General features: G+C 45.5%; 1 protein-coding gene across 1 annotated transcript; it reads left to right on the top strand.

Moving 5' to 3' along the window:
• Window positions 1-1,381: 1,381 nt before the first annotated feature.
• LOC119350069 (extensin-like) lies at window positions 1,382-3,993 on the top strand. Its single transcript, XM_037618088.1, has 4 exons — window positions 1,382-1,969; window positions 2,046-2,180; window positions 2,608-2,713; window positions 3,721-3,993. Exons 1-3 carry the CDS (start codon window positions 1,382-1,384, stop codon window positions 2,683-2,685), a joined length of 801 nt encoding a protein of 266 aa, XP_037473985.1. The 3' UTR covers window positions 2,686-2,713; window positions 3,721-3,993.
• The last annotated feature ends 7,341 nt before the right edge of the window (window positions 3,994-11,334 follow it).

The raw sequence follows: 11,334 nt of genomic DNA, 5'->3' as shown, positions 1-11,334 counted from the left end.
TTTGTTGTCATAGTTCAATGGTCCTAGAGCCAAACACCTCAAACTATTGTAGTGTTATTGACATACTTTAAAAATACTTTGCAACCCAACCCAACACTTTTTATTTTTCTAACAAATTAAAGTGCATCAGGTCATGGCCAATTATAGAGGCAACCACAATCTCTTCAAGGCTCATCTATATACCACCAATAGCCTGCAAGAGGTGAATGCCTCGAAGGCGAAGACATTTAAATTGCTGAACGAGAAGGCTAACAGGATGGGGGACGAGAGAGATCATCTGATCAAAGAGAGGGATAAGTTGAAGAAGGAGAGAAAGCTCCTCAGGATAGAGAGGAATGACCTCAAGAAGGAGATAAATCATTTGAAAAAAGATGGACAGAACAATAGACACAAGATTCGTCAGTTGAAGTTAATCCTTGACCAGGAGTGGACTATTTAGTTTGTGAAGTTGAATTATGGAGTTCTTTGACTACTAGTATCTTTTATGAAGTTGAATTATTTAGTTTGTGAAGTAGAATATATTTTTTATTAGCGAAAGATCAATTTGCTAGTGTTGGCCAATAAGGTACGACAGTGGTAAGGTACACTTTATTCCTGGTGTTGGCCACGGGGCACATCATCATCATGTGAAATATTGCTGACGTGGGCTCCAACGGCACCACTAATTTTTAACAGTGACGCTGTATTGCTTTCGTTGGGTGTCGACGCCAGCAGGACCGTTTTTGCCACATCATAGCTAGACTTTTCCGCACTAGTGAGGTTATTACGACAAACACGTTGTACGACCAACAGATACTTTGGCTTATGCCCCCCTTCAAGATTTTATGAAAAGTCAACGAGCAGGAGTTTTGCGCCGTAGGGGCCGTAATATTACTTGAAACTTCATTTTTCATAGTGGAAAATTGATATTAGATAGTGTGGGAAGCCCCTACCAGTATTAACCCCATAAAATTCCATTTTCCGGAAATATAATCTGGAAAATAGAAGTAAAAAATAATAAAAAAACCAAACCTACAAACTAACTTTGTTTGCGTATTAAAAATATTCAATATTTTGAAAAAACAATCGTGTATTATAAAAATGTTAACGAAATTGAACAAAATTATCGCCAGTTCAAATATTGTTCATTAGTTTAAAAAAATGTTCTAAAAATTCACAAATGTTCGTGAAAAGAAATGGTTCATCGATTCGTAAAATGCTCAAGATTTAAAAAAATGTTCCCAAATTTGAAAAAATGTGCACCAACTTAGAAAATGTTCATGATTTAGAAAATAATTCAAAACTTTGAATAACCGCCATAGGGGCGCCCGTATCGTGCTAGAAATGTATATAAATGGCCACGTAGGTATTGTAAATTCGGAAAAAGTATTGGATATTCCACATGGATCGCTCTAGCCCCACAGGGTCCGACTCTGACGCTGGGCCTAGCCAGCCAGCTGGGCAGCCTTCCTATGATGACCTTGCTGCGTCTCTGTTGCGTGGCCCGCCCACCCCGCCGGTGTGGCAGCGACGCTCCCCCTCTCCGCCGCTGCCGCAGCCACCGGCCTCCCCCGCAGCCTCTTCTCCGTCTCCGCCGCCGCCGCCGGGACCGGACTCCCCCGCAGCCTCGTCTCCGTCTCCGCCGCCGCCGCCGGGACCGCCTCACTTGTACCAGCTCGTTCCGCGGGCGGGAGCCCCCAGTGGCCCACCTGCTACGCTGCTCCGCCCTCGTCAGCCGGCCGCTCTCAAGCGGCCCGTCCACACGACGTTCATGCCGTCCGGTTGCGCTGGGGCAAACAGGGCCTCCGATGTGATGATCTTCGCCGGCCCTCCTCGCGGAACTCTCCCGCGACCGCCAGTGCCCGCGCCGGAGGTGGTTCAGCTCCCGCATCCGGCGGCGCCCGTTCAGGAGCATGCTCCACTGGAGCCGCTTGAGGAGGACGTCCCCCCCTCGCCGCAGCACGGCTCACCACCGCCACCGCCCGAGGAGGTGAATCCCCATCCCATTTCTTGGCGTTTCTTGCGTTCCGTCGAGTCTTACCTTCGATCCTCTTCTTCGTGCACAGGTACCTGTAGATCCCTCCTCCTCCACTGAGCGTGGCGAGGCGTCAGCTTCACCATCGGGAGGAGCAGCTGCTGATTCCGGCGACCCGTCGGCGGCGGCGGCAGCAGCAGCAGCAGACCCAGTGGCGCAGCAGCAGGTCCGTTTCTAGCGATTTTCTTTGCTGTTGTTGGTTTCTTGTTCGCTTTCTTGCCTATCTTGTGCGACGCTGTCAAAGAAACATAGGAGGTCTTGGGGATGAGCTGCTGCTCACTTAATCCTTTTGCTTGCCTGCGTGCAGCACCCCTTCACTATGATGTCTGGTATAGATAATTTAGTTGAGCACCACTATTAGGTCCTAGGTCCTAGCTTTTACAGTTTCTGTTTTCAAGTGTTGCAAATCATCAACTGGTTTCATATTCTGTGAGAAATGGAGTTTGGGAGGTTGCCTCCCTGTTCATCTAGAAACAAATTTTACACCTATTTTGATTAATTGTTCTAGTGAATTTGCATATCAGAATAGTGGCACTATTAGGAGTAGAACCATCAAGTCAGCTGACCGTGGTTTTTTGTCTTGTTTTGGTCAGGGCAAAGCAACAAATGTTACAACTCATGCTGAATGGCAAAGTTTAGGATCTCTAGATGATTTTGATGATGACTCTTGACAGCAGATGATCAATGCCTGAACTGGAGGTAAGACACTTTGCTATTCCCTTTTAGTTCAGAGAAGGCTGACTCATTTCCATGCTGGGACTACGGATGTGCATAGATTGAACTATGGTGTGATTACCCTTTTGCCCAAAATCTCTGTTGCTGATAGAATAGAGCAATGCAGACATATTTGTCTCCTGAGATGTATCTTTAAATAGATCACTCAAACATTGGACCTTAGAGCTGATCCTCTAGCTGACAAGCTTTTTAGTTATAACCAGAGTGCCTTTATTAAGAAGAGATTCTGTTTTGGAGTGATGTGTGGCTGGGAGACAACAAACCTCTCAGTGTGCAGTTTCCTAGGCTTAATTTGCTGACCTTTAGTTCATATTTTACTGTTGCTAATGCTTTATCTGAAAATATGAATTTAATTAGATTTAGAAGAATTTTATGGGGAGACATGGCTGATACTCCCTCCATTCCAAAATAGATGACCCAGTTTTGTACTAAAGTTAGTACAAAGTTGAGTCATCTATTTTGGAACGGAGGGAGTATATGATATGAACTAGAGAATATATGCAGTAAAGTAGTTGCGAATGATCAAGAGAAATAGTTGTAGCTGGTACTGACAAAAAAAGGTAGATTTACTGTTAGAACTTTGTATCTTGCTTTAAAAACATATCAGGCTGCCTGGCCTCATAGGAAGTTGTGGCAGGTGAGGATACCTCTGAAAGTTAAAGTTTTCCCATGGTTGATGTTTAAGAATAGTGTCCTAACTAGAGATAATTTGGGAACTTTGCAATTCCCTTTCAGTTCAGAGAAGGCTGGCTCCTGATCGTATGAACTAGTGGAATTATATTAAAGCTGCAGCCTTTGATGTATCTTATCTTATTCTAATGTTTCTTGGGTTATTTGGTGCTTGAATCCTATTAAGAGATTAAATTGGTGTATCATTACCTGGAAAAGCATATCTTTGGACCGGATAACAAATCAATTTGGAAAACCAAACTGCCTCTCAAGATTAATTGATTTTTTGGCAACTTTTTCAGGATGCTGTTTTACCTAGGTACAAGATATGTGAAGACATTTCTTCAGTTTGCTGCAGCGTTTCAGGCAAATACCGCTTCGCTGGATCCAAAGTTCCACAGGGCTCCAGGAGTTACTCTTGTCGCTAACTGTCCGTCTTACTTTACTGTTGGGTAAAACTGGTGTACCTATAAGATGGCCGGGTTGTGGCCTAGCTTCGCATTGTTGCATCCTCCCTGTACGTACACGACTTTGCCGATAGACAATATACAGCCCGATCTGGGTGTCCTTCTTGATTTGCTTCGACCCCACTTGTAGAAATCGAATTGAAATCGACGTGGAACCCACTTGTTACTGTTCAAGAAGATTGTTTCCTCTGTTTTTGCGCTACTCTCCCAAACGCCCATTCATGCACTTTTCCTTAGGTTGTACATCCTGTAGTTTTGCACAAGTGATACTTCTGTGATCCTATATGGTTTCCAATTCCTGAGTTTTTCGTCTCTGTTAAAGAAACAGAGGTTTAGTTTGGCGGCTGCTGTTCATCTCCATGCCTTGCAGCAATGCCCGCTGATTTGCTGCGTTTGGTGGCTGTTTGTGTGGTTGCGTGTGGAGGTTGCCCAGGCTGGTGGTGTGATTAGGGAGGAGAAAAGAGCCGACGGTTAGCTAGTGCGGCGTGCAGAGGAGGCTTGAATCTGAGAAGTGGAAGTGCAGCGTGAAGAGGAGATGGCCGGAATCAGTGATGCCCCTGCACTTACTTCCGGTGAGCTTGCGGCTGTATTGCAAGCGATGGATGAGAAATACAGGGCTCTGTTTGATGCAATCAGCAAGCAAGCAAGCAGCTCCAAATCAGAGGCTGAAATAAAGGAGGAGATACATCCATTACAGATGCCACATGTGAAGTTAGAGGGTCCCTAGAACTATGTAAGCTGGGCTGAGCAAGCTGAAACCATCCTGGTTTCAAGGAAATTGGAAGGATACATCCTTGGGACAGTAGAGAAACCTGAGGAAGAAGGTTCAAAAGAAGGCCAAAAATGGAGAGCAACCAATGCTTTGGTCAGGGCATGGCTTCTGAGTTTTATATCTTCTCAGATTGCAAAGCAGGTTGAGAGAATCAAAGATGTTTCAGAGATTTGGAGGCTCCTGAAAGGCACATATTCAGGGGTGGGAAATGAGATATTAGCATGCAAAATTCAAAAGGAGTTGCAGGAGCTGAGCCAAGGTGAGAGAACAGTGGTGGAATATGTGTCTGAACTTAAAAGGTTGTGGAGTGACCTGGACTACTATGATCCAGTTGAAATGGAGTGTGGGAAATGTATTGAGAATCATAGTAAGTGGACTGAGACGAGACGTGTTAGAGACTTCCTAAATGGCCTCCATCCCAGGTTTGAAAATAGGAGAGCAGCTCTATATGGTAGTGGGAAGCTACCAAGTCTTGAGCAAGCAATTTCTTCAATAGCGAGTGAAGAAACTCGGCTAAGGTTGGAGGCAGCAGGATCGGCTTCACAGGGGGTGCACAAAGGCGCTCAGCTTTCTTGGCTGCAAAAGGTGGAAGACACCAAAAAACAGGAGCAGGTAACATTGAAAGAAAATGTTTTGAATGTGGATCACTAGGACATTTAGTGGCAGGCTGCCCTAAATTGATGGGAGGAGGTTGTGGTAGAGGCCAGGATTGGCGAGGTAGAGGCAGAGGCAGATTATTTGATGCATGTGGTGGCCGTGGAAGAGGCATGTTGTTTCCAGGAAGAGCAAACACTTCAACTACCAAGGAAGTGTCTCAGAAATTGAGCATTGAGATAACCACCGATGAGCTAGAGAAGTGGCATCAATTCAAGAACCTAAATCTTGGTGTTGAACAACCTTAGGAGTCATGGGCATCATCCTCTTCATCAACAATTTTTTCTGGTAATAATTCTCATACTGTAAGGTGTACTAATCATCTTGCAGCTGGTGCACAATGGTTAATTGACTCAGGGGCTTCTAGACATATGACTGGTTCTATTAGGGAGCTGTCCGACTATATTCCTGTTTTTTAAAAAGGAGAATATGGAATTGGCTGATGGTTCAACCCAAGCAATTGTTGGGTCCGGAATTGTCAAATGCAGCCCAAATATGTCATTATCTTCAGTTTTACTTGTTCCAGCATTCCCAATTAATCTTCTATCTGTAAGCTGCATCACTAGAGAGCTAAATCATGCTGCAATATTCTTCCCCACATGCTGTATTTTTCAGGAACTTGGAACTGGAAGATAGATTGGGATAGGGAGCATGCATGATGGGTTATATTACTTGGATAGTAATATATTTCCTATAGTGGCTACTATGGTGTCTCCCTCATCACTAGAAGAATACCTACTTCAACATCGTCGGTTGGGACATCTTTCTTTTGCTATATTGGGTCAGATTTACCCTAGCTATTGTAAAATTAGTAAAGAAAAACTAATGTGTGATGCCTGTCAGTATGGAAAGCAAGTTAGGAGCTCTTATTTATCATCCGATAATAGAAGTGAGGTGCCTTTGCAAACTATACATTCAGATGTGTGGGGCCCTAGCAAAGTGACATCCATTAATGGTTCTCGCTACTTTGTCACTTTCATTGCCTGCTGCACTAAAAGTACCTGGGTTTATGTGTTACGCCATAAAAGTGAAACATTTGAATGCTTTAGAGATTTCCATAATCTAATTAGGACTCAGTATAGTGCTTGTGTGAAAGGGTTACGAACAAATAATGGCACATAATATGTGAATGGGGACTTCAATGAATATTTGTCAAACTTTGGAATTATCCATCAAACTAGCTGCCCAGGTACCTCAGAATAAAATAGTTTGGCAGAAAGGAAGAACAAGCATATTTTAGAAATTGCAAGGTGCATAATGTTTGCCATGAATGTTCTAAAGTACTTGTGGAGTGAAGCAGTGATGACTACATCTTATTTGATGAATAGGATGCCTTCTCGGGTGCTCGGCTACAAGACACCAATAAAGTGTCTCACCGGGAGAACTACATACGTAGTTCCACCGGAGGTGTTCGGGTGTACATGTTTTGTAAAGGACTATAGGCTTTCGGTTGGGAAGCTAGATACAAGAGTAGTAAAGTGTATGTTTGTGCGGTATTCTGGTAAACAGAAGGGCTATACATTTTGGTGCCCATCTGAGAAGAGAATGTTTGTGAGTACGGATGTGCTGTTTCGTGAACATGAACCATTTTATGGGGAATCAGTTGACTTATCTGATGTATTTCCCGATTTTTTACTGATGACCTCTTAGATGCAAACTATGAGGCAGGGGGAGATAAAGAAGTGGAGAACACCGATGCTGCATCACAGAAGATGATGATTGGAGTGATACCTGCTGAAGGAAACGAACAAGATACACCAAATGAGGTACAACAATGGAGAAAACCAAACAAAGAAAGGGAATGCCAAGTGGATACAAGAAGGCGACAATCAAAAGAGAAACAAATGCAGGGGGAGGAAGTAACTTCTTTGGAGCCTCACCATGAAGCCTATGAACCAGAAAGAACAACATCTAGAGTGGAGTAGCCTGATGCGAATGACTCAACACCAGATCCACCATTCCCATCTTAGGCTCCACAGGTAACTCCGTCATGTGATGATAATGATTTTACATTGGATGATCTAGATATACCCATTGCCCATCGAAAATAACCTAGGTTAACTGCTGGGAAATTGCCATCAAGAATGTCACCCTACAGTCTCCAATTATTTCATATTCCTCTATGGGCCCTCAATACAATTCATTTATAGCTGCTCTAGATTCGACGACACCACTAGCACATGACTGGCAGGAGGCAATAAGGGACCCAAGGTGGAGAGCAGCAATGGTGGAAGAAATGACTGCACTCGATAAGAATAATACTTGGGAACTCTCTATACTTCCTGCAGGTAAGAAAGTTGTGGGTTGTAAGTGGGTATTCACCATAAAGCAAACACTAAGGGCAAAAATAGAGAGATATAAAGTGTGACGCCCCCGATTTGACTGTACACTAATCATACACGCAAATGTGTATGATCAAGATCAGGGACTCACGGGAACATATCACAACACAACTCTAGACACAAATTGAAACAATACAGGCTTTATATTACAAGTTAGGGGCCTTGAGGGCTCGAATACATAAGCTCGAATACAATGAGTAAGCGGAAGCAATAATATCTAAGTACAGACATGAGTTAAACAAGTTTGCCTTAAGAAGGCTAACACAAAAACAACATCAATCGAAAAGGCAAGGCCTCCTGCCTGGGAGCCTCCTAACTACTACTGGTTGTCGGTGTCCGTCACATAGTAGTATGCACCCTCGGGGTAGTAGTAGTTGTCGGCGGTGGCGTCTGGATCTTGCGCTCCACCATCTGGTTGCAGCATCCGACAAGAAAGGAAAGAGGTGGAAAAAGGGGAGCAAATCAATCGTGAGTACTCATCCAAAGTACTCGCAAGCAAGGATCTACACTACATATGCATCAGTATCAATGAAATGGGTAGCATATGTGGACTGAACTACAGAAAGACAGAATAGGGGGGAAGGCCTAGCCTCGAAGACTAGCATCTTTAGCGGTCTTGCATCATTAGAAGAGTGCAGACTAGCATAAAGTAAAGTAGTAGTAGTGTCATCAACCTCGCCCAGAGATCCTTCCTCGACTCCCTGCGAGAAAGCAATCCCAGAGCCATACTATCCATTTCTCATCTCAAATATCCAGTTCTAGTTGTATCAATCGGGATACAACTCCGAGTGTTCGTTACCGTTGGACATGCTATCGATAGACGTTTTATTCCCTGCAAGGGTGCACCAACTTACCCACCATGCTCGATTAACTCTGGTCGGACACATGTTTCTGGGTCATGCCCGTCCTCGGCCAAACGATACACCACAACCCGACCTAGGCCTAATACAGAGGTCAGCACGCCGGACTAAACCTATGCCCCCAGGGGTCTTGGGCCATCGCCCCGGGAACTCCTAGATGTTGCGTGGGCGGCCGGTGAGCAGACCTAGCCCCCCCTTATACAAGGCGAGGCGTTCCAGTCCAACCCTGCGCGCGCCACTTAGTTGCTGTTGTCTATTAAGCTTCGGCTGATGCATATGACGCAGAACACCCATACTATGCCCACGTGATGGTTAGTGCTATCAGGCCAGGGGCCTTCTCGGATCAAATATCCAAGCCGTTAGTACGTTGGTAGTGCGGTCACGAGCAGAGACTCATGAAAGATGTGACCCCGTCGCCCCGTCTCGAGGACTTGCGGCAAGGGCTAAGAATGCCCGGCCACGCCTCGTATTCAACTCTTGGGTACCCTCCAAGTCAACCCATCTCCACATCACTTGCGGGTTCCCCTTAGGGTCGACCCGCCTTTCCAAGTAACAGTTGTGAAGTCCAAGTATCCGTGTGTCCAAACACAAGGGGAAACCCCGAGCAATCACCCTCGGTGGATTCCACTCGATGTAATCTTCAAGGTGAACGTAGGACAAACCACCCTCGATGTTCACACTTGATGGGTTGCACGACAATGTCATTATCAGAACTGGAGAAGGAGGAATCACCCTTGATGACCACGACCAGGTAACTACTCCATAGATTTAGCATCAGAAATGCTAACGAGGTATCACCCTCGGCACTCGATAGTAACACTGCGGTGTCGTACAACTAATGGGACTATTGTGTGGTGCCGAGGCCTGGTCTTCAATCCCGTTGATCGGGTCTTCTGATAATCCAGCGGGGCAGTTGCATCAACATGGGGTCTCTGATGGGTCTCTAACCATCCTATACTAAGAAGATTAGGACAAACATGTAGGTAACAATAGTAGGTTACAAGATCAGGCTATGCATCAGGATAGGTAAAGCAGTAGCAGCAGCAATTTCTAATGCAAGCATAAGAAATAAGAGAATATGCGATATCGAAATGTTCAAAGGGGGGGGGGTGCTTGCCTGGTTGCTCAGCGGCAAAGTCAGGGTCGTTAGTGGTGTCGTCGGTGACGTAGTCGATCACAGGGACAACATCGGTCTTGGGGTCTACCGGATAGAAGAGGGGGAAGAAACAAATAATACACAGTAATTATATGCAACACAGAGTATACTATGCTAATGTGCAGTGCGGGGTTGCCTAAAGATATGTCTAAGTCATATTAGTTATTTTAGGTTTTAAGTTGGATTTATTAACGGGTTCATATGGACTATTCATCAACCAGAAACGGGCTAAAAGTTACGGGCTCACCTACGTAGAGGGTTCCGCCATGGAAATAGAGGACATGGTCAAATTCGTCTCGTCGTTCTGAAAAACTTTCATGTACAAAGTTTCTCGATCTAAGCTACGGTTTATTTTATAGGATTTTTTAAAGATTTAACAATATTATGAAATTATTATTAATTCAAAAATATATATTAAATTTCTATGGGTACCCAGCTCTGCGTACACAGAAGTGTACCAGAGGCTGACAGGTGGGCCACGGGGTCCCAGTTGACCAGCCATTGACTTGTCAACAGGGGGTGGGCCCCCCTGTCATAGGCTTCTTTAACTAATTACAGGTTAATCAACTATAACTAAGTTAATTAACTGTTTAATTAATTAACTGATCAATTTATTAATTAATGTTTTTAAACTTTGTTTTACTTCCAAGGGAGGCCCCTCTGGTCGGTGGCCTAGGCCGACCGGGGCGGGTTGTCTTGCGCCGGGCAATGAAGCGGGGCGGGCGCCTGTGGAGGCCGCAACCTACCCGGGGCGGGATGGCCGGCGGGGCGCCGACAGCGGCAGCGGCACGGAGCTTCAGAGGAAGAGGCGGGCGCGGCAGGGGAGGCGGCCAGCCGCGACGGTGGCGCGTGGCAGAGGAGGCCGGAGGGGAAGTGGGCGCACGTGGGGAGGGGTGCGCGGGAGCGGGGGCAATGACGAGGTGAACAAGAGCTCCTTGTCATGGCGGCCAGCGTGTGGGGCGGCTAAACAACAACAAATTTGAGGGGAACAAGGTGGAACGGAGAGAGGAGCTCACATCGAGCCTATAGGTGAGCAAAGAAGGCTCGGGAGAGGCCTGGAGCAGACAGGGCGATGGTGGCGATCTTCGGTGGCCGCTGGTGGAAGAAGGTCACGATGTAGACGATGCCGGGGCGCCAGACTCGATCCGCAGCTCGGAGTCGACGAAAGCTGACCAGCGGGACACTACTAGGAAAAGGGCTATAGATGATATGGACACTAATGGCGCACCAGACATGTGGTGCGCCATTAGTATATACTAATGGCGCACCATGTGTTGGTGCACCATTAGTGTGCAAATACTAATGGCGCACCACATCCATGGTGCAGCATTAGTAACAATTATTTTTTCAAAACTAGTAATGGCGCACCAGGGGATAGTGCGCCATTACTAGTTAAACTAGTAATGGCGCACCACATGCACTGTGCGCCATTTGTATTTTTTTTCATTTTTTTTCAAACTTTTTTTTCAAAGTTAGTAATGGCGCACCGTGGGTGTGGTGCACCATTACTAGTTAAAACCAGTAATGGCGCACCACAGCCACGATGCGCCATTACTAACAATTTTTTTATTTTCTTTATTTTTTCCAAAGTTAGTAATGGCGCACCGTATGTGTGGTGCGCCATTACTAGTTAAACTAGTAATGACGCACACACCCACGGTGCGC

The sequence above is a fragment of the Triticum dicoccoides genome, chromosome 1B (genome assembly GCF_002162155.2).
Source record: "Triticum dicoccoides isolate Atlit2015 ecotype Zavitan chromosome 1B, WEW_v2.0, whole genome shotgun sequence".
Lineage (NCBI taxonomy): Eukaryota > Viridiplantae > Streptophyta > Magnoliopsida > Poales > Poaceae > Triticum > Triticum dicoccoides.
This window is presented reverse-complemented; position numbering and strand designations above follow the sequence as displayed.

Coding starts and splice junctions, on each gene's coding strand:
- LOC119350069 (XM_037618088.1), top strand. CDS start 1,382: ATGGATCGCTCTAGCCCCACAGGGTCCGACTCTGACGCTGGGCCTAGC. Junction 1,970..2,045: donor CACCGCCACCGCCCGAGGAG/GTGAATCCCCAT, acceptor CTTCGTGCACAG/GTACCTGTAGATCCCTCCTC. Junction 2,181..2,607: donor ACCCAGTGGCGCAGCAGCAG/GTCCGTTTCTAG, acceptor TGTTTTGGTCAG/GGCAAAGCAACAAATGTTAC.